The sequence below is a fragment of the Eumetopias jubatus genome, unplaced genomic scaffold, assembly GCF_037043125.1.
Source record: "Eumetopias jubatus isolate StellerSeaLion01/CBP00866 unplaced genomic scaffold, mEumJub1_p1.0 scaffold_8, whole genome shotgun sequence".
NCBI lineage: Eukaryota > Metazoa > Chordata > Mammalia > Carnivora > Otariidae > Eumetopias > Eumetopias jubatus.
The window spans coordinates 30575854-30599023 of NW_028274814.1; the positions used below are offsets into that span (position 1 = coordinate 30575854).

At 55.1% G+C, this 23170-nt stretch overlaps 1 protein-coding gene across 4 annotated transcripts; it reads right to left on the bottom strand.

The window, feature by feature from the left end:
* Nucleotides 1-2568: 2568 nt before the first annotated feature.
* AKR1E2 (aldo-keto reductase family 1 member E2) lies at nt 2569-16335 on the bottom strand. 4 transcript variants are annotated; one of them, XM_088025822.1, is made up of 11 exons: nt 16233-16335; nt 12632-12799; nt 10634-10795; nt 10399-10476; nt 8875-8997; nt 6849-6946; nt 4915-4987; nt 4288-4372; nt 3181-3262; nt 2840-2929; nt 2569-2759 (listed from the first exon to the last, which is right to left on the bottom strand). In XM_088025822.1, exons 1-10 carry the CDS (start codon nt 16269-16271, stop codon nt 2887-2889), a joined length of 951 nt encoding a protein of 316 aa, XP_087881948.1. In that variant the 5' UTR covers nt 16272-16335; the 3' UTR covers nt 2569-2759; nt 2840-2886. The 4 variants fall into 4 exon arrangements, with proteins under 4 accessions (XP_087881948.1, XP_087881949.1, XP_087881947.1 ...); XM_088025823.1 differs by having other exon boundaries at nt 2569-2929; nt 10634-10750; XM_088025821.1 differs by having other exon boundaries at nt 2569-2929.
* Between the last annotated feature and the right edge of the window lie 6835 nt (nt 16336-23170).

The following is a 23170-nucleotide window of genomic DNA, read 5'->3' on the forward strand; positions in this document are numbered from 1 at the left end:
GTTCAGAGCTCACGTTGCCCTTATGTGCACGAGACGGGAGAGCAATGGTGTCCTTTTTCACCAAGGCTGTCCACAGCGCGGAGAGAGAGGCCCCCCTGGCAGCCCTCCAAACCACTGTTCCTCTCCCTGTGGACCAGGCGGGACTGGGCCATTCCCAGACGGGGGCAGGCGCCACACCTGCGGGGAGCCGGGACAGAAGTCGCACCCGCGGGGAGCCGGGGTCGCACCTGCGGGGTGCCCAGGCCAGGGTCACACCCGCGGGGAGCCCGCGTCGCACCTGCGGGGAGCCGGGACAGAAGTCGCACCCGCGGGGAGCCGGGGTCGCACCTGCGGGGTGCCCGGGCCAGGGTCACACCCGCGGGGAGCCGGGGTCGCACCTGCGGGGTGCCCGGGCCAGGGTCACACCCGCGGGGAGCCGGGGTCGCACCTGCGGGGTGCCCGGGCCAGGGTCACACCCGCGGGGAGCCCGCGTCGCACCTGCGGGGAGCCGGGACAGAAGTCGCACCCGCGGGGAGCCGGGGTCGCACCTGCGGGGTGCCCGGGCCACGGTCACACCCGCGGGGAGCCGGCGTCGCACCTGCGGGGTGCCCGGGCCACGGTCACACCCGCGGGGAGCCGGCGTCGCACCTGCGGGGAGCCGGGGCCGGAGTCACGCCTGCGCGGCGCCTCGCCGGAACCCCTGGGCTGCCTGGGGAGAGGTCCAGTCTCAGAAGCTGGGTAAGCAAACAGAGCCCAGCTGCCTGGCCCCCGTCGGCTCCCCTGCTCCGCCTTCCCAGCCAGCGTCCCCGATGTCGGTCCGGGCTCGGGAACGAACCCCTGCCGCCTCCCCTGAGCTGGCCCGTGCGCTCTTGCAGTCCGTTTCCGTCCTCGAGCCTGGATTTCACGACTCCCACCCCCCGGACGACCACCACCCCCCAAGTAGAGCCTCCAACCCACAGGCGGGGGAGCGGCGCCCCCTGCCGCCAGAGCCGCGAATGCGCCGGCGCCCCCCGCGAACCCGCTTCTGAAATCCTCCGACGCAGGCGAGGCCTGGGGTCGCAGCTGGGGTGCCTGCCTGCTCATCGACAGTCCGCGCGCTCGTGCTTTGCGGAGGGTTCTCAGACGTGCACAGTGCGACGGCAGCTGTGGGCCGCCCGCGCTTGGCCCAGCTGATGCAGAGGCGCAGGGCTCACCGTGTGCACGCGTCCTCCACCCCAGCTCTGTGGGGCCGAGTGTTTCTCGTCTTCCTGGTATTTGCCATGGTGTTGCTATTCCAAGTGGTCCTAGTCAAAAAACCACTTACAAATGTGTAATCCTTTTTTTCCTGTAGAATATAAAGTGATGGAACTTACAGTACTGTGTGGTCCCTCAAGGGACATTTGTTTAAGTTTAAGGTGTAGAGATGAGAAGCAGCACAACCCCCCCCCCCCCCCCATCGAACAGTGCCTCTGCAAGGCTGGAATTACCGTGATGAAGATTCAGTGTAAGATGTGGAAATCATTTACACTAGGCAGGAAGCTCGGATGATTAGTTAAAATTATTTGTCAAAATATTAAGTGAACAGTTGCGTGAACTGTACATCCAGTATATACATTCATGCATTTTTAAAAAGCAAGTTACAAATGACATGTGCTGTGTGGCAGGTTTTGTGAAGTGTTTATGTCCATTTATTAGATGTGTATATGTGTTACATATATTTTTTTAAGATTCATTTATTTGAGAGAGAGAGAAAGAGTGAGCAGGGCGAGGGGCAGAGGGAGAGGGACAAGCAGACTCCTCCCTGAGCACGGAGCCCCACTTGGGGCTCAACCTCACAACCCTGAGATCACGACCTGAGCCGAAACCAAGAGTCCCACGCTCCACCGACTGAGCCGCCCAGGCGCCCCTGTGTTACATACTTTATGTAATTTGTTTATCTACATAATGTCGTGGACATGGGCAAAGATTAGAAGGAGCCACTAGAAAGATGATTCTTCTTAGATACTGCTATTTTAGGCCATTTTTGCTTTCTATAATTGAGCTTTTTTCCGTTCTCTTTGCATTCTGAATCCGGCAGAATTACTTTGTTAAATAGAAAAATTCTGTAAATATTGATAGAAAGCATTATTAGCCAATTGTGTAGAACTTTTCATACACTTAACAGAAACAGGGAAACACCTGGCAACTAATTCATGAAAATGAGCCTTCTTAATCTAACATAATAATTGGTCCGAAGCTTGGTGCCGAAGTGCCACCCAGTGAGACAAATCACACGCTGCCCTGAACGAGCCCATGTGGACGCGCGCCCTCATGCTCTTCCTGACGCGGCACGTGGACAGGCTGGACCCTGAGTGCATGAGGGGGACAGGCCACATGTCCTCTCTGAGCTGGGTTTCCCCAGGTATATTTAAATAAGAAGAAAAGCCTCTGTTGAACCGAGACCTCACCCACGTTCAGCCAGGTGTTCTCTGGATGTGTGAAGGTACGGATTTTGGGGGGACTGGCAGGGGCAGAGGAGCACAGATGACACGAGGCGGGCCCAGGGTTGGTGAGGGGACTTGAGTGACAGATGTAGAGACTGATGCGATGATCCCAACTCTTGTATTTAAGTATTTCCATAGTACAATCTTTATTTCGAGAGTATAGGCCACATAGCTTATCTTGTCAGAATCCCATCACGCTGTGCTCAAAGGGTCCTTAGGACTGAGGGTTCTCCACGGAGAGTCCTCACTGCTCCCATGGTGCTTGTCTCCGTCACTGAAACCGGCTGAACCGTGTGTGTTTCTCAGGGAGCTCAGCTTCTGTTCCAGGTGGGAACCCACCCGAATCAAACCCCGTCCCTCCCCTCCCTGGCCACCCGGCGCAGAGGCGGGGGTCAGACCTGGGGCACCTGTCCGGGCAGCAGGAGGACGAAGTGGGGAGCCATGCTCAGTAGTCTATGTTGAAAGGATAGTCCTTGTGGTTTTCAGCTCTGAAAAACAGGAAAACAAATAAAAAATAGAGATGTTCATTCTTTTTAAGAGAAACATACTAAAAGCTACAGTCGTGTACTTTCAAGGTCCCTGATACATTAAATTAAATTAGTCTTTGGCTTCACTCAGTGGCCCAGCCTCAAATAGGAAAGACTGATGAGAAGGCCCAATTTAACCTCAAACGTATATAATCAGCATCTCTTCAAGAACCAATCCCTGTCGTGAGAGGAAGTAAAGGAGACATACTTACATGGGTAACCTGCACATTCGGAAGTTCCTGTCCAGGCCGAGGATGTTGTTCATATCCTGTTCTGATAATTCGAAGTCAAACACCTGCAGCCAAAACAGATGTTCACAGCCAATTCAGATCGGTGAGCATTCCGCTGAGCATGCGTCACCTGCAAGGCGCTGAGCCAGGCCCGTCGGGGACACAGCGCTGCAGATGCAACACCACATATGGCACCTGCAACTCCCCCAGAGCATCGGCCTCCGCACCCGCACGTGGACTGTGGGCTGCCACCACCGGACGCCGGCTGCCCGGGGCTGGGTGGGAACCGCATGCACCCCGCGGGAGTAAGGACACCCCAGGAGAGTTAAGAGGTACAGCAAAGCATTTTTTCCCCACTGCTCATAAAAGCCAAAAAATGAAAAACCAAAGCCCCAAACCACTTGTGCCCCACACCCTGCCAGCCCGGAGGACACGTGGGCCCCGGGACCGTTAAGTCTCACAGTATCCGTAACACGGTGTGATTTTCGTGTCCGTTCCTTCTAAAGCAGAATTCTAAGCTGCCCCCTGCCACTCCGTCTGCCCTTTTACTCTTAACACACTGGAGGACTAGGAGTCACTCCTAAAATAAGAGCTTTTCTCCCAGGAGAGCCAACCCTAGTCGCCGCTGAGGAGCTGGGAGAGAAGGTGCCGTGGCCGGGGGCCCGGCCTCTCCCCAGAGGGAATCCTCCACCCAGTCCGGCAGACACCAGGGACTCGGTGTCCACGCAGTGCTGACTGGAGGGCGGGCTGGGGCCCCGGGGGGGCGCTGGGTTCCGTTCTGGAGGGCTCAGGGCAGCCCCGGGGCCAGCGGTCCTGAGGGTTGGGGAGCAGGCTCCTGGCTGGGCAGGCAGCCCTGGGCGCCTCTGGCTGACTCCCTGGTTCATCACCTCTCCGTTCCCCGTTTCAGCTGGTTTGCCAGCTCCTGGGCCGGTGTGGTCACCCTCTCGGGTTCCTTGTGCTGTGGCCGTGGCTTCATCCCGCCCCTCTGTCGTGTCAAAGCCACAGGGGGCCTGTTTGCTGCAGTGGTCAGACCCCCAGCTAACTAACATATGATTCCAAACCCTCCGAGTAAAAGAAGAAAAGCACTTTCCTGGATATTCTCAAGAATCCGCTTTGGGGTGACTGATTTGGGGATCACTATCACATTCCTCTGGATCTGAAATCGGAGCAAAATCTACAGAAAAAAAAGTCTAATATTAGACAAGGGGAAATCCCATGGAGTTAGCTGTTTCCCGCATAGTCTATATTATATTGTGCAATGAAGTCCAAAAGTCAGGGGCAGCTAAGCCTTTTATTACAAGCTCTTCTGTTCCAAAATCCTTCCAGAACCAAACTGGCGTTTTCTGGATGGTTCCTCCAATGTGTGTGTAATGACTGCCACTGGCCCATGGAGAATTCCGTGAATTAATGAGAATTAATGAGGCGCCCAACCCCCAAACGTCGGACATGAGAGCACGGAAGAGTGGTAAAGGCCATCCCTGTCCCATTGGGCTGGTGGGCCGAGGGACACGGCCTCAGAGCTCCCATCCGGAGTGCCGCCCACGGGGCCTCGCAGCCTGCATGGCTGGGAGCACGGCCCTGGGCTGGTGAACCGAGGGAGCTCCAGACACGGGGTCATCTGGGCCACCGTCAGTGAACCCTTCCTCCGTCCAGTCCCTGGCTCCCCGAGGAAGAGGGCATGCCCCTCCCCTCCCCCCCCAGGCAGCCCCTTCCTACCTGGGCTGGAGACTTGTTGTACTTCCGGGCCACCCTCTGAATCACGGGGTCATCCAGCAGGTCCACCCCCTCACTAGAGAGAGCAGGACCGGGCAGGGAGTTGGGGGTCAAACGTGTGCTTCTTGCTTTAAAACACACAATACTTCCTCCACAACATAAAACCTAGATTTGTGTTTGAGCACAGTACTTGCTCCCTGTAGGGAAGTTAAATGGTACAGGAGAGCTCATCACCCAAATCCCACCGTCCAGCCACAACCAGTGCTAACACCCCCGTGGAAACAGCCGGATGCCCTGCTTTCACGGTCATTCGGTGTGTTCTCGAGAACGAGGTGGCAACGTCGGAGGGCCTGCCCATGCTCTGGTATGTGCCCTTCTGACACTTGCCGCAAGGCCTGGAGTGTGCCCATGGCCAAGTAATTGTTGATGATGATGGCAAGTTCAGAAAAGTTCAACTCAAATACCAGCACAAGCCCAAGACTGGGGACGTGTCGGGCTCCAATGCAGAGAATGGCCCTCTCCCTCAGTGTGGGTCCCACAGGCCCTAACCTCCCCAGAGAGACATTTCGGCAGGAACATTCTATAAGCCGCTCGTAGGTTCTGAGCACTGCTCTAGAAACAGTGCTCAGCATCTCCTGAAGGAACTAAATGGCTGATTTCCTTTGCCGCGGGCCCAGCACTCAGCTGGTTCCCCGCCCCTGGGCGGCTCCCAACGCCCACTATGGCCCCGGGATCCCAGGCTCAGCTGCACACCACCACCCGGCTTCCAGCAACTCGCTTGCTGCTACCAAGTTCAAACCCCTTGCCTGCTTCCCACGGGAGACACACAGAGAATCAGAGTCAAATGCTTCCAGCCCTCGCGGGGCCCCTGCTCTGTCCCAGGCACTGAGCCAGGGGCTGGCGGAGTCACACATCACACGCTGTCCCTGCACTCAAGCAGCTCTGACAAGTGGGAAAAGAAATTAATGACAAGACAGTGTGATGAGGGCTATGGACAAAACCTGACTATGGGGAGTCCGGAGGGCTTCCTGGAGGAGGTGACGCTGAATTCAACCATATACTAGAAATCAGAGTTAGCCAGAAAAAAAAAAAGAATAACAGCAAGATTCTAGGCAAAGAGAACAGTGTGCAGAGGCACAGAGACTGGGAAGAATGCGCTCTACCCTGGGAGCCCCGCGTAGTTTAAAGTGGTTGGTGCGCACACTTCCTGCAGGAAGAAATGACGCAAGAAGTAGGCAGAGGGCAGACCAGTAGGGACTCCTAGGCCATGCCAAGACCTGAGGAGTTTTTAAGCAGGAAAGTGACCTGATCGTATTGAGATGCTCCCTTCAGCTACCGTGAACATGAACGGGGCAAATCTGGCCGGAGGGAAGAAGCAGCAGAATTCCCCGTGAGGACTCCCCGTTAACTAAGGCAGGGATGGCGAGAACAGAGATCAAGAGACAGATCCCAGGTCCTCCGGCGGAATACTCAGCGGATGTTGCTGATGGATTGGAAAGGCTGGACTTCCAGGTGTCTGGTCTGGGGGCCGCGCGAGCCGGGGCTCGTTAGCTTAGCGGAGGGAGGGAGCACACAGTTCAGGTTCTGGGGAAAGAGGACAGGTGGAGGCTCTGTTCTGGGGAGATGGGGATGTCTGCGAACCAGCCCAACGGAGAGGCCCAGCAGAGGACCCTACGTGCTAGTCCAGAGCTCTGGAAGAGGCTGCTCCCAGCCACTTCTGTCCCTCAAAGTGACTCTCCTCCGGCTCCCAGCACCAGCTCCCTCCCTCAGCTACAGGGCCCAGGGGTGCTGTGAGCGCCCCCGGCAGGGTGCCTGTGGTCCCTGCATGCCCTGCCCACACCCTCCTCCCTGAGACCCTCTGCCAACTACCCAAATTCAGCCGGACGGTGCATCTTTCCTGCTAGAGCCTTGACTCAGCACCACTGACGCAGCCCTACCTGGAACCACCGAGGGGCCGGTACGCGGTCACGGACACATCTCTGGACTGGCAAAAACGGATCAGATCCTTCTGGGTAAGATACGGGTGGCACTCAATCTACAAAGAGAATCCCAGCTTACCAAGAAAATTCAGACCAACCGTACATCAGGAAACAGGGCACGCATTGATGTCTCGGCTCTGTCACTGAGGGGCTACATGACCCGCGCCTGTGAAGTGACAGGCCACTGAGAATGCGCAGGAGGGACACCTGCGTTCCCTGGACGCTCAGACAGTGCCTGCTCGGTGAGGCCCTCGCTCTGGTCCTTTACTTTCCGCTCTAGCCCGAGTCACTGACATCCTCGATGTTGTACCTATTTGCCATTGTCTGTCTCCCTCCATGAAGGCACGGGTTTGGTCTGACTGCTGTGCCCCCAGACATCTCCCCAGCATCCAGAATAAGCTAGCCAAACAGAACGTGCCCCATCAACACTTGTGAGGGGAGCGAACGAGGCTGGGGGAGTCACGGGGCAAACACGCTCCAGGGGACGCCAATGGACATTAAAGAAACTGGAGCGCAGGATTCCTGTCTCCACATTCTCTAAATTCTCAAGTACGATGCCAGGTTCTCAGTGGGCTGAAAACAGATGCTGGTTTAGGGTGAAGGAAGAGCTACAACAGTGCCTTGCGGGCTCCAGGACAGAGCTCAGGGGCGTGCTGGGCACGGTCATCGGCAGCAGTGGAAACACAAAGCCACTGGGCTCTCTGAAAACCCTTCTGAGCCCATGTTCCTGGGGGCTCAGAACCCTAACTAGGAAACATGCCCTCCAGCCCCTCTGCACCCCACAGACGAGGCACCAGCCCTCCCCCGGATTTATAGTGCTGCCCCAAACCCTGACGGGACAGGAGCTATGACGCACGTGAACAGATTCTAGGCGCGCAAGGCTGTAAGGCAGGGAAACTAAGCTGTGCCTCACGTGGGGACAGAGGCTAGAAGAGCTTCCAGAAGGCAGAGGCTGTTCTGCTTCCTGCTCTGGGTGCTGACCACTTGGGCACCTCACCTGCGGAGACTCACCAAGCAACAGCCTTTCCCGTATCCACGTGGTACTTCAGCTAGGAAGGTTTTTGAATAAAAAATGGAACGTGATGCTCTATTCTTAATGTCCCCAAACTGGAAACTACCCAAGTCCCCATCAGCGCTAGAATAGATAACTACCCTGCACTCTACTGACGTAACGGAATACCATGCAGAGATCAGAACGAGGGCCAGTCATACATGAACACGGAAGCATCTAACAAATACAAGGTTGAAAGAAGCCAGATACAAACGAGCACATAATGTGTCATGTTATCTACATAAAGCTCAAAGCCACTCTGTGCTTTAGTAATCGGCATAGAGACTGCCCTTTGTTGGGGGCTGGTCCATAGAAAAAAGAGCGTGGTGGGGCTCCCCGGTGCTGGTCACACTGTTTCTAGACCTGGATGCGGAGCACAGCTAGGCTCCATTTAGGAGAATCTATCAAGCTCCACTGTCATGTGTATGCACTTTGTAAATGTACATGACACTTGAGCAAACATCTAGGTAAAATAAAGTGCTACAAAAATGCCCTTTCCTCACGAGCCAGCTCTCTGCACAGAAGTCCTGGGAGCAGCTGTGAACGTGGCGGTCTTTCAGCTGCCCGCCCTGTGAGGCTGGAGAGAGGGGAGGGGGCCCTGGCGCTTTCCCAGGAAGCCCGCACCACTGTGAGCACCGCGGTTAGTGAGGGAGGAGGGCACGCCGGGACCCTTCACCGCTTTTGTGCAGAGAAAACCCAGCTCAGCCCCCGCCCTGCCTTCCGAGGGCACCACCTGTCCGGACAAGCCTCTGGAGCAGCTCCCCTGCCTTGGCGCCAGCTACCTGCCTAACTGCTCCCTAAGTCACCCATTTGCAGCCACAGGAGAAAAATGCCCACTGTGTGCCCCACCCCTTCTTCTGTTTCCCATTTAGCTCCTATTTAGCCGCATGAAAGGGACAGCTGAAAAGCCAACTCCACCTGTTAAAGCCTCACCTGGTTAGTGATTGGCTTGAATCTCAAGTTGGGTTTATTCAGAAGTCTCTCAAGCTGCTCGTGGTTGAAGTTTGACACCCCGATGGCTTTCACCAGCCCCATAACCACCAGGTCCTCCATGGCCTAAAGAGAACAAAGGGTCGTTCTGCTGCACTGATAATCCACGTCCCTCACTCCTCTGCACACTGCACAAACCAGCTGCATCCACGATCCCTAAAAAGCCCCCGGACGCCCCCCAGGCATTCTGCCCCCAGGGCCTAATCCACTTCCACCTCTCCCTGGCTGGGCGGGCTTGGGTGCATTTATATGATCGCACTAAACCTCAGTGTCCTCACCTGCTAGCGGGGACAAGCTTGTCCATGTCACAGGATTGTTTAAAGATTCCATCAAATAATGCAGGCACAGCATTTAGCTCAGGGCTGGAAAGTGGTAAACGCTCAACATGGTAGCTATTATTATTCCTCTTACTCTGAATACCTGTTGAGACGGTGTTGGGCAAGGACGTCCACTGCTGTTCGCTCACCCCTCTTTCTACCTAGATTATGTGCTTCCTAAGCCCAGGGAGGGAGCGTCCGCAGGAGTCCAGGGTGGTCACAGCGGGCAACCCTCGAGCGCACAGCAGCTACAGGCTGCACAGCTGTCCCCCTGGGCACCACCCGGCACCCCGCCCCTGCGCACCGACAGCCCAGAGTTCAACCCTTGGCTTCCCGAGTGGCAAGGCGGTGGGTCAGAAAGGGCTGGGGCCCCTGGCCCCCGCCGCACAGCCCAGACTGCTCAGCTAATCTGTTCCGCTGAGTCCCCTGTTTAAGAGGAATAGGGGGAGAGGGTGGCCTGCAAATCCTCCCCGTCTGTGTACCCCCTCGTTCTGCCAGCTCCGACTCTCCCTGACTCAGTGTGGCCTCACCTGCTTCCCACGCCTCACCCCTGCCCACCTCTACCCCACATCGGTGCGCCACGTCAGCCTGGGGCAGCGGGACCCCCCCGGCCCCCTTCCACACCGGGGCAGTTGGCACCCCTCGCCCCGACTCCCGTGCTCGCTGCTTTGCTCGAGGCCTCTCCCTCCCCTCCTGTCTGGACTCCAGCAGCAGGCTGCAAGCCTGCATACCACCCTCCAGCCCCCAGCACTCCCCAGACCTGGCCGCGCTGCCCGGCATCGCTCCGAGCCCTTACAGACGAGCCCTCGGCAGCTACAGCCTGGCAGTGGTCGTTACCACCGCGTAATGGAAAAATGGATTATTAAATTTTCTTTTTATCCTCTTCTGTATTTCTGTAATGACTGCGTGATGTTTTCTAATCAAAAAACAAGTCGACACTGAGCCTGACAGGGAGGTCTGCCTCAGTTATCCCTCAAACAGACATTTCGGAGAGAGGAACCAGCTGGGACTAAGGGAGCAGACGGCCGCCCAGGTCTCTGAGTTTCTGGGTCAGGTGTGTGTTCCCCGTTCAGACTGCACACCTGTGTGCCTGAACACAGCTCACGGTGGCCCGGCACCCTGCCCAGAGGCCCGCCAGCCCATGGCTCACCTCCCACGTGTCCAGGAAGTCGGTGTCACTGGGTATCACCATGCCGCTGCAGTCCAAGGGCATGTCTTCCTCCCCGGGCTGTGAGGCAGAGGAGGGAGCTGATGGGGGCCCGCGGGCGGTGGCGGGGGGGTGGGTGGTGCCTGGAGCCCAGGCTTCTCCCGAGCTGAGGCCCACGCTCCCTGCACCACCCGGAAGGTGTGACCTGGAAGGAAGGTGCCGCTCACACCTTTCATACCTTGAAACCCATGGGCCAGTGTATGAGGTAGAGGTCCAAGTAATCCAGCTTCAAGGCCTTCAGACTCTTGGCGCACGCTGCTTTCACCAAGGACTTCTGATGGCTGGTGCACCACAGCTGCCGAGGGGAGGGGGGAAGCCAGGGTGACCACAACGTCTGCCCCTGGCCCCACAAATCCAGTATCGGGAAGACAGACAACATAGAAGCCCAGATGGCAATAGATACAACAGGGCCGTGACGTTATCCTCCGATGGTTCCAGGACTCCCTCGGGGAGGGACCTCCAAAACTGGGCTCTGTAGCCCGAGTCCTACTAAAGGGAAGTTGGAGGTACTGTGAACTATTTGGTGGGGGGGCCATCTGGTTAACTGGATCCACTGGGACCAAAAGAAAACCAAAGCCAAACCAAACCAAACCCAGCGCCTGGGAGCAGAAAGGGGAAGAGGGAAACTCAGAAGAAATTCTGCATTGTGTTTCCCACGTCAGTCAGTGCCATGCTGGAGTCCTCGGGGACGAAGGCCTCACGCTCGCGCAGATAAGTCCGGTGGGCGAGTGAACATTCACCGGTCCTGACTTGGGTATTTCCCTCCCCGCCCTCAGCTAAGTAGAAAATCCGTGACTGGTTTTTCCTCTCGTTACTTCCCATCAGACTGTTTAGTATTAACTGTGACGGGAGCCTCCGGGAGCCAATCTGAAGGCTCCAACACAGCGAGAGAAAACACAAAACAAGTACAAGAAGGGATGCAAAGATGTAAAAACACACCGTAAACACAGTGTATTGACAAAAGAGAAGAAAAGCAAAAAAAAACCCTAAAAATACCTTGTTAACAACAGGACTCTCTAGATGGTGAATACATAAAGTGATCTTTCTTTTTTAAATTATATTTCCATGATTTTTGCAAATGTCTAGAGTAATGAGCACAGCTCCCCTGGTGGTGATGCGCTCAGGAGCACTAGTCCCCTGACCTCGGGCTGGCCTAAGCAGTCCCGGCACCCACCTCCCTTCCTGGGGTAGCAGGAGACACGTCTGGTCCTCGGCCAGGTGCGTACCTAGGCCTCTCCCTTACTCGCCCTTTGCTCCAGCTGTGGAAGCACCGACGAATTACAGAAATCATCAGATTTCTAAAATAGAAGAGCAAATCTTCTACAGAAACAGCAGTGAATTGTGCAATTATGGACATTGGACCTGGAAACTACTCAGGCGATGATCAAATCTGAGTCTCACTTTACACACAACGACACTGTGACCCAGCGCCATCCAATGACCGACCCAGGCTCTCGGGGCTCGGGAGAGACAGCTTGGAATGAGGGCCCGTGGCTCCTGGACACAGGGTGTTAATGTTCTGCTTCAAAGTCAAAAGCAAAGGAGTTCTTGAACTCTGCTGCCGGGGTCTGCCCCTAACCGGCTGCACGGCTGTCCCCCTCCTCCACCGTCTCCACTGTCCACGTCCAGGCCACCCCCCCCTCGCCCACCCACACTGCCCTCAGTGTCTCCTGTCTTCTGCCTCCTGCTCAAATGCACGCTCCGTTCAGTGGCTGTAATCACCTAGATAGGACACAAGTCTCACTGCTGTAGAAGATAAGCTCCCTACGTAAAAACCTTCAACTGTGTGCCTTTGTCTATGGGAAAAACAGTAAGGCCCTTAAAAGGCACGCAGGCCTCCGTGATCGGGCCTGTCCCCTGCTCCAGACTTTGTTTCTCAGGACTCCGCTGCCTACCCTTTTCCAATCCAGGAACACCAAGCTTCTTCTAGGTCCCTGTACCCAAGGTGCTGTCCCACGCCTCGTGCCTCTGCACGGGCTGTCCCCTCTGCTCGTCACCCTGTCCTGGACGCCCTCACCCGCACCACTCCCAGCATGTGGACCAAGCTGCCCAAGTCTAGTCAGGTCTGGTTCCAGCTCCTGGGAGACCAGAAACCCCTCCACACGCTGGGTCAGCCATCTTGCTACCCAAGCCCCGAGCAGTCGACACCCTGCTCGCCCCGTGTGTACAGTCCTACCTTACTGACGATAAACAGGTCCGTGCGTTTCACCACACCCTCCTTGATCTTGCACTGGATCCCGGCTCCAATCTCACTCTCATTGTGGTATAAGTAAGCGCAGTCGAAGTGCCGATATCCGGCGTCGATGGCCAATTTCACTGCCTCTGTCACTTCCCCTGGAGCCGCCTGCAGAATGAGCACGACAGAAGCAAGCCACCCACATTCAGGAGATCCCACCTTTTCACTCTAAACTGTAGACTCAAACGGTGCGTAAGTGAGGAGGTCATGGAATTGGTGCAAGTATCAGCACTAAAATTAGGGAACGTCAGAGTCAGAAAGGATTTAAACACAATCCAAATTCCAACTCCTTTCCTTATTTTGGGAAAACTCTATAGGTATTTTTAGTGCCTGCAAATAACGGAGCCAGACGCTGTGCTTCCTGAATGAACAGAGGAATAAAGAAATGGAGGAGGAATCCTAATAGTAACTGAGATACTAGAAGGTGTAGACTCACTCTCTACCCAACAAGACCAGAAGTCCAGGGGTCAAGGTGAACAGGTGTATACTCACATGAAGATAATCCACCACCCCTGCAGCATCTCCCCAAACCCACACGAACGATACGGATTCCATCGAGGCTGGGGAAGTTCAGAAGCGCTCACTGTGAACTGGGGCTGCTCAAGCAAGCAAAGGGATGGAAGCAGGGAAGAAGCCCGGCCAGGGCTCACAACACATCGCACTGAGCCTTCCCAAAGGGCTTCGTGGTTCACAAAGCACCTGCTCACTCGACCTTTGTGGAACCCCATGCACTGTGTGTGTGATGGTCTTCGCTTGACGAGCAGCACATTCAGAGGGGCTGAAAGCTAATGAAGCATCCATCTCCAGTCAGAAGTTAGAAGGAAAGAGAAAATTTGAAAACAAGAATGAACATCCAATAAAGACATGACAGAAATCAACAAAGCCGGAGGCTAGTTCTTTGAAAAATCTGAATGAGGTGGGCAAACTTCTGATGAGACTGACGGGACCAATTTTTTTTTTTTTTAATTACCTGAATGAAAAACAGTCATACAGATTAAACAGAGACCCAAAATCTCAGAAAATATTATCAGTAGCTATAAGCTGACAATTTGGAAAGATGAAAAGAATGGGAAAAATCCCTAGAAAAACTTACTTGAGAAGAAGTAAAAGCTGACTTGTCCTATAATTATCTTTTAAATGAAGCAATTAGTTAAACACACACACAGTTCTACAAAATTTTCAAGGACGAAATCATCCCAATTTAACACAAAATCTTTCAGAGAAGGGAAAAACAAAGAATACTCCCAATTCATCCCACTAAACCAGCATATCTCTGGAATCAAAAGCAGACAAAAATATTAAAAGGATGGTCACACACTCATCTCACTCGTGAATGACAGTTGCAAAAACCCTAAGTAAAATAACAGCAAATTGGATGCAACAATATATTATGGAAAAAGAACATACCACACCCACCCTGAGTTTATCTGAGAAAGCCAAGGATGGCTTGATAGGAAATCCATAATAATTTACATTAATAGACTAAAAAAGAAATCATGTCAATCAATGTTGCATAAGATTCAGCACCCATTCCTGATTTAAAGTCTCAGTGAACTAGGGCAAACAGGAACTCTTTAACCTGGTAAGGAATACCCACATTTAAAACAACGATAACAAAAATATCAAGAACAAACACAGCCCAAAAAACCTAGGAGCAGACATCATGCTAAATGTGTAAGTATCAGAAACATTCCCTTTAAGATCGGGAACAAAACAAGAATGTCCATGGTAATGGAGGCCCTGGCCATCACAAGCAGCTCAGAAAAGGCAATTTGAGACTTAAGGATCAGAAAAAAAGGAAATGAAAGTAGCATTATTTGAAGCTGGTATGATCATTTATGTAGGAAACCCAAATGAATCTATAGGCAAACGAAGAGAATAGGACATTTTAGCAACGTGGCTGGAAATGTGTTGAATATACCAAAGAAGATTGTTTTTTTTCTTTTAACTAGGCTCCACACCCAACATGGGGCTTGAACTTCTGACCCTGAGATCAAGAGTCCCACCCTCTACCGACTGAGCCAGCCAGGCGCCGGAGAAGATTGTTTTTCTATGCATCAACAACGAATGAGCTGAAGACATAATTTCAGAGAAGTTTCATCTCCAACAGTATCACAGACTGTCCAGTATCCAGGAATAATTCCAACAAATGAAGGGAAAGCTGAATATACAACCAGATGAAGAGACAGTGAGAAGATGCCATCTATCTAGGACAATTTATTAACAGAGAAGTATACTATGTTTGTAGAAAGCCAGATTTAATACCATAAAGTTGTGAGTTCTTTCCAGATTGATCTATGGATTTAATGTGATGCCACAGACTCAGAATGAGCTATATTCCCCCGGCTCTTGAACCTGGGCTGTCCCTGTGTTTTACTGCGCCCAACAGAACGCGGAGGAGATGCGGTTCCAAGCCTAGGCTTCAGGATGCCTTGTGCATTTCTCTGGCTCCCTTGTGCTTCAGCCATCACCAGGAGGATATCCCAGATTAGCCTGCTAGAGGCTGAGAGTTAGGTGGAGCCAGGTGGAGCAGCCCAAACGTCCCAACCGAGACCAGCCAGACCCCAGACATGGGAGTGAGCTGCGCCAAGATCCCCAGAGCTGCCCAGCTGACCACCTGCACGCAGCAGTACTAAGCCACAAAACAGTGAGTTTTCGTGCTTGGTTGTTGATGCGGCACTTCTGGGGCATTAGACAGCTGATGGTAGTAGCTCTGTGACCTTACACTACTGAAAACTACCACATAAAAACAACACTCTGCATGATCAGGAAGAGGCGGCTAAGACTGATCCAAGTCTGTGCACCTGAAGTCCAACAATAACAGAAAGGAGTGTTTTGGCCTCTGAAGCAGTGATTGTAGGTTTTCCTTGCACTGTGTGCAAGGCAGGGCTCCCACACTGAGCCAGGTGCAGAAGACAGCCAGGGAAGGCGGGCAGGGAAGTCAAAGCATTTAACCTGGCTTAGCGCTTACTGAGCTGCTAGATGCATGCCGTGCGCCCCCACGAATAAAGTTACATCCTTGCTCTTTGAGAGTTGTAAAGTATTTAGAAGAAATCGTTTGAATAATACTTGGTTGAGCCGGGGTTGATGATGCTAATGCCTACTCATCCGATCGCTTCTTTTATTAAACACGACGTCTAAGCAAACAGTGCAAAGCCACCGGTGCGGAGGGCTCGCGGTGAGCGCTGGCTCCCACGTCCCGGACAGCGGCGACAAAGTCCGAGGACACGAGGGCGCCCAGGGCTCCGCCCCCGGCGCGCACAGGGAGGGAAGTACGCTCTGTCCCAAACCGCAAGTCTTCGGGATGCAGGTCCCCTGGCCCAGGGCGCCCGCGGGCAGGTGGCCGCCAGTCCTCCCGCCCCGACACCGGCCTGACCACCGTCTGCTCCCGCCTTTCACCGACATTTACCGGCCAGGGCTCGGGAGGGGGCAGGGGCGGCGGCGCGGGGGGGTGGGGAGGGAGGGCGGCAGGCGGCCCCGCGGGTGCCCTCCGCGGCTGGGGAAAGGCCCCGCCCGCCCCGGGGCGCGAGGTCCACCTCACCTGCCAGGTGCCCAGGCCCACAGCCGGGATCCGCTCCATGCTCCGAGCAGCTCGGCGACCGCAGCGCGACCACCCCGGCGCGCCGGCGCGCCCGGGGTTCCCAAAGGCCGCGGCGCGCGCGGTGGGCGGCGCCGGCGGGAGGCGGCCCTGATTGGCTGGCGGCACCTCGGGCCAGGGGACACGCCCACATCCCCCCGCGAGCCCGAAAGCCTGGCGTTGGGAGTGGTTGTGCGCAAGCGCCCGAGTCCGCGGTCTCACGGCCAAGGGTTCCAGGCGCGCGGCATCGCGCATTCCTCAGAAGCCAATGCCAGAGAAAGGGTGAACCCGCCAAAGTCCCATCAGTGCTTACATTTGCCTAGCAGTGCTGATTCTAGGAGTTTATCCAAAAGAGATTCTTGCGCAATTTTCCAAAGATCTATTTAGAAGACGACTCCCACAGTGTCTGTAGGCTGTTCACTGCAGGGCTGTAGCCTGGCCCCCCCTGCTCCCTCCAGGCACAGCGCTCCTTCCTCTCAGTGAACCCAGCATATCTAGGGCGGCTCGGCCAGGCACAGGGACCACCGTGGACATGCTCCATCCAGGGGAAGTTCCCAGTTGCAACAGCAGGACCCACTTGAGCTTGTGTGAACACAGGAGGCTTTTGCCAGGTATACAGAGGGGGCTCAGGAAAACTGCTGAAAGGGCAGAGGATCCGGCTCGGGGCTTTAGAGAGGGAAAAAGTGCTCAAACCACATCTAAGGCTCTACCAAGAGTGGCCACTGCACTAGCCCCCATCCCATGTATCAGCTTCTACATGGGCCTTTGGTCGGTGGAAAGGAAGCGGGGAGCCCTCAAGGCAGGGTCAGGTGGAGTCGGCTTGGTCCGAGGCTGTTGGGTGAGGCCACAGTCAGCAATGTGTCTGCCCAGACTTGGAGTCCACTGAGCAGAGAACATCAGTCCTCAAGGGGGGACACCGAAAGCACAAGTATAAAAGAAAATATAAGCTGGCTTCATAAAATTTAACATTTTTTGCATCAAAACATAGCATCGATAAAGAGAAAGACAACCCACCAAATGGGATAAAATATTTGCAAATAATATTTCTAATAAGGGACTTATGTAGATTAAACAACTCTTACACCTCCATAATACAGTAATATAAACATTCCACTTAAAAAGTGGGGGAAGGATCTGAATATGACAAATTCCCCTAAGAAAATATACAGGGGTGTCTGGGTGGTGCAGTCGGTTAAAATGTCTGACTCTTGGTTTCAGCTCAGGTCTGATCTCGGGGTGGTGAGTTCAAGCCCCACGTCAGGCTCCGTGCTCAGCGGGGAGTCTGCTTGAAATTCTCTCCCTCCTTTCCCTTTGTCCCTCCCCCCCACTCTCTCTCTCTCTCTCAAATGTCCTTAAAAAAAGATACACAAATGGCCATAAAAAGAAGGTATACACATGAAAACTGCTAAGCATAATTATTCATTAGGAAATGCAAATCAAAACCACAGTCAGATACCTCTTTACATTCAAAAGGACATCTATTATTAAAAAGACAGATAATGAAGTGTTGGTGAGGATATGGAGAAATTGCTGATTGAAATATAAAATAGCAGTCCTTTGGAAAACAGGTAGTTCTCCAAAAAGGAAAACATAGAGTTACCACGAATCCAGCAAGTGCACTCCAAGGTATGCACCCAGGAGAACCAAAAACATGAAAATCTATGTACATTAATGGTCATAGCATCATCATTCATGATAACCAAAAGGTGGAAACATCCCCAAAATCTACCCACTGATGAACAAGTGGACCAAATATGGTATATTTATGCAACAGAAAAGTGTTCTGCCATAAAAAGGAATGATTTACTGATAAATACCACAAACATGGAGAGAACCTTGAAAACATTAAGCTACATGGACTGTCAGTCACAAAGGACCACATATTATTGTAGGACTCCAGACGTACGAATGGTCTAGAATAGGCAAACTGCAGAGACCCAAAGAGTAGTGGTTGTCTAGGCTCATTGCTTTCCACAAAGAGGTACCTGCTGAGGCATTTTATGGGGATTACATTGAATCCAAAAAATCAAACTGGGGAGAACTGAATATTGTGCAAGGGGAGAAGACTCCATAACTTTAAAAAGGAAGGAAGGATAAGCTGGGACAAATGTCCACAACTCCTGTCTTGGGCAAGAGCCTAACAAGCCCCTGTAAATAAAGAGATCCTAGAAACTTATAAGAAAAAGAGCAGAGAGCGCCTGGGTGGCTCAGTCGGTTAAGCGTCTGCCTTCGGCTCAGGTCATGATCCCAGGGTCCTGGGATCGAGCCCCGCATCGGGCTCCCTGCTCGGCGGGAAGCCTGCTTCTCCCTCTCCTCCCTGCTTGTGCTCTCTGTCACTATCTCTGTCTCAAATAAATAAAATCTTAAAAAAAAAAGAAAAAGAGCAGCCACACAATATAAAACAGGCAAAAGACATTAAAATACAGTTCACGAGAAAGAAATATAAACAGCCTTACACCTGTGACGTATACTCAGTCTCAGTCATGACAAAATGACTAAATCCAAAAGATTACAAGGATACTCGGAAGCTGTGTAGAAAGAGGAACTTTTTATTCATTGTTGATGGGAACCCAAGCTGCCCTCCCGTGGAGGCGGTCTGGCCGCATGTAGCAAAATTACAAATGTATTTCCCCTTTGATTCAACAGCCCCAGCTTGGGGAATCTATCCCACGGAAACGCTTCTACACCTGACCTTCCTCCATGGCTGTGCACCACAGCCTTCTTCATATGAGCAGAGATTGCAAACCACCCAGCTCCCTTCATTAGCGTCTGGTGAAATGAATGACCCCCATCCACGAGATGAAACGCAATGCCGAGGGGGGGGGGGACAAGATGAGGAAGAAAACGTGAAGAGTGAAGTTTCTTTCTGATGGTTTGCCAAGATAGCAAGCCCACGGCCCCTCCAGCCCCACCCAGGTTCGTCCTGAGCTGCTGGACGAGGAGACGCGGGCAGCCTGCTAATCGCGGTTGCAGCTGCCAGCTGAGCCCGGGCCCCGCGTGCCCTCATTTCAGCCCTGCCTCCATCAGCTGCACCCAAGCTGCTTTATTCCCAAGGCTCCAGAAGAGTGTGTAGCACGCAGTAGGCACTTGCCCGCATACTGACTCAGGGTCAACCTCCCAACAGTCCTAGGATGTGACTACTGTTATGTTACAGATGTGAAAAACCAGAGATACAATGGCCTCTTGGGTTAGCTGACCGACTCATTCGTTCATTCGTTCATTCATTCATTCATTCATTCATGTATGTATCCAGCGCCTGTGTACTGCTCCCTTCAGTGTGCAGGCAGATACTCCCCTAACCCTCAGAGCTCACAGCTGACCAGGTGGGACAATGTCTACCCCACAGCCAGGAAGGGGGGGTGGCTACGGAGCTGCCCCCACCTCTAGCACAAGATCTGGCCCGGGGAGGGAGGGGGAGCCCAGAGCTAGGACCAGCTCCAGAATTAGAGCTCCGTCCAGCGTCAGCACTCGGACCGCTAGAGACTTAGCCCGCTCTGGTTCTAGATCCAGACCGGAAGCACACCCATCACTGTTCTCTCCCCAGTTCTGGTACCACCACCACAATCCAGGGCCAGCCACAGAACAGAGCAATTCTAGAACCAGCCTTCGCATGACTGCCTGCGATGGAGCCAACTCCAGCTCTGGAACCCCGTCCTGGGCTAGTTGCCGAGCCCCGGGCCCGGTGCATCTCCAGCTCAGCTGTGGCGCCCCCTCCCCTGGGGAGCCCACCTGGCACCCCCCACACGTGTTCCTGAGCACACCAGAGCCGGTGCCGCTTGAGCTGTCCTTCCCTCCCTTGTGATGACACGCTGGTTTCTAAATCTTCTTCCTATACTTTACAGCTTACTAGATTTTATGCTTTAAAAAGTACACAGTGAAAACTTACCTTTTACTCATTTTAAATTCAGTGGCATTAAGTAAATTCAATATGCTGTGCACCCATCACCACTATCTATTTCTAGAATGTTTCTAAAGACAAATCCTGTATCCAGTAATGCAGACACCCGGACTCTGCCTGTCTCCCCAGGCCCACTCCCAGCTCTGGGGGACTCTAGAAGCTCTGCGCAGGAGCTGGGGGTGCAGAGTGGGGAACACTGGCACCGGGAAGGGGTCCCCGTGCCCACGTCCCTCACCCCTTGGCCACCACTAATCTCCTTTCTGTTTCTATGCATTCCCCTCTCCCAGGCCTGCAGCCACCTCCGGAGCACAGCTGATCCTTCCTCTGTCCCTTCTTTGGCCCGTCCCCCACCAGAGCTGGAGACCCCTGACAACGCCAGCCTGTTCTGCACCAAGAACCCTACCACCAACTGTGTCTTTGTCCTGAAGAATCAGACTTTCACCAGGAGGGCAAAGGCCAGGCACGGACCCAGCTCAACCCTCCCTCACACAAAGCAGACGGGACTCAAAATTGCCAAGGATTCCTTCTCGTTGGTCCCCTAGCGCCAGCTGGCACGGGGCCTGGCGGGTCAGGGAGCTAAGTACTTACAGACCGCAGTGTCCCGGACCAGGTGGGCATCTTCTGCCCAGCCTCCAGCCCAGGCCACTCCCAGGGTCTAGATCCACCCCGAATCTCGCCGGCCGCTGCCATGAATGCCTGCCCTTCAACAGGCTGGCCTCCGCTTGTCCATTCACAGCCTCAGGTGTCTTCTGTTCCTGGGAACCAGAAGACTGGCTGCCGCTTGCCCTGCTGCCCCCTGTATGCGTCCCCACACGTCCTGAGTGCAGGTCACAGCCACGGCGCCCACAGGCCCGTCTCCCCACCCCGCTGCACGGCCGCCGATGCGGAGCCCAGGACCAGTGGCAGCTCCACTCTCGGTCCTCGGACCCGCTCGGGGGTGTCGTCTACCTCCGCGGCATGCTGCTGCTGGTGGGTTCAGCATGCAACCCATCACCTCCTGCAGTTCGAAGGGGAGCAGATCAAGGTGAGCATTTCCCTGGGGTCCCCACTGGCCAACCCGTGAAGCTCCTGCCTCGTCCCATTGCCTTAGCGATCTTCTCCCTCCCCATCTCCCCCTTCCTGCGGCCGGTGTCCCCACTCTGCACCCAGGGAAAGAGCCAAGTTCTCCTGGCTCCTGAGCAGCGCTTCGGGAACCCCCCCCCCCCCCGAGCTGGAAGGAGCCTGCTGCTCTTGCTGTCCCCACTGTTCTGGGGACCACAACCCCGTCCCACCCAGGTCATCCAGCACAGGCCCGCCTCCATCAGCCCCTCTTCCTCTCCGGCTTTAGCACCCCGCCGGCCTGCGCGTGGAGGACAGGCTCATGTGCAGGAGCATCCTGGGGGCGCTGCCCAGCCGCAGCTCCAAGTCCTGTGCCTGTTACAGATGCAGCCCCGCCTCAGCAGTGCGGGTCTGGCTGCCGTGCTCGGGGAGCCCTGGACCAGCCCCTCCGGCCCTGCGGGGGAGGACAGCAAGCGAGCGCCATCCCACACTCCTCTGATGGCCTCCCTTCCCCAGGCCGGTGTTCCCTAATCTCCACACAAAGAGCGGAGAACCCAGTTCCCAGAGGCCCTGAGCTGCCTCCTGGCATGGGGTACTCCGAAGAGTCTGGGGCTTCTGCTCACTTTGCCACCTCCCACCGTTCTGGAAGTCGAGCTCCTTACTGTCCCCCCCCCCCCAATCCACAGCATCATTTGGGCCTCGAGCAGCACGTCCTCCTGCAATCAGAGCCCCTCACTGCTCTGTACTCCGCAGGGGGGCCGTGCTGCCTCCTCCTCCTCACCCCTGCAGGAGGCCAGCAGCAACATTTCCGGAAGCGCCCTCCTGGGTCGGGGCAGCCCCTCTGGTCCCGCCACAGCCCTCACTGTGTGCAGGAGGACACTGGAGCAGGTCTCATGTCTGGGTGCTGCTTAGACGTCCATGCTCTGGTGTGGGTGATCACATGCCCACTAAGCTCCCTCCAAATCTAGGACGCTGTGGCTCTGAGGAGGTGGCCTGGATTGTGCCTCCTGCTTGCCCCGCCCTGCTGTGCCCCTGACTCTGTGGGGCACTCAGAGCGCCTCCCAGTGTGTACCCCTAAAACCCCGCTCCAGCCCCCCCCCTAGAGCCCTCCTCACCCAGGAAGCCCACCAAGCCCTTGCCCCCACGGAAACCCCTGGCTGCACTGCCTCTCTGCGTGACCCCCCACCCACGACAGACTCACAGCCAAGGCTGGGCTCGGAGGCCGCCTCCTCAGGCTCCCGAGCACAGCACACCTGTGGGTCCGAGCGCCTGGGGCTGTGTCACAGCCCTGTGACAGGCAAGCTCATGTCACCACTTCTGAGAGCCTCAGTTCTGCTGCGCTTGGTCACTTGAGTGACCTTAAGCGCTGGTGCCCCCACTCATCTAATATGGGGTGAACTGAGTGACCAGGAAGGGCCCCCCCTCCTTCACCTCTTACACCAGCCACGGAGCTGGACCTGTGTCCCCAGGGCCTGCCAGGAAGACAACGAGAGGAGGGGCAGAGGAAGAGGGGGAAGGGGCGGCCTGACCTTCTCCCTGCCCGGACTCAGGTTTTCCTGGCCCGGCCGCGCACCGAGCTGGCCCCGGGGTGGAGCCTGGGGACCAGCACACCAAGGCAGGAGGTACGCCCGACTCTGCTCGGTCTCCGGCCTGCCTGGCTGGGCTGGGGCGGCCTGGGGGTGCTAGGGATTGTGAGGTCTCACTGCACCAGCCCCCAGGGACTGCAGGGGCCGCCGGGCGGGCCGCGGTTGGTGAGTTGAATGCGCACGCGCGCCACAAGTTGGAGTCTGATGCACGTGCCATTGGTGCTGTCCGTGGGCACGAGGGTCGGCCGCCCCAGGGGTTCCCCTCTGGTCTGCATGTGGGCAGGAGGCCCTGCGCATCCCACAGTGCACCCCACCAAGCCCACCCAGGGTCTGGGAGCCCACGCTGCATCCACACCACCAAGGGGGAGGCGGTGAAGTTG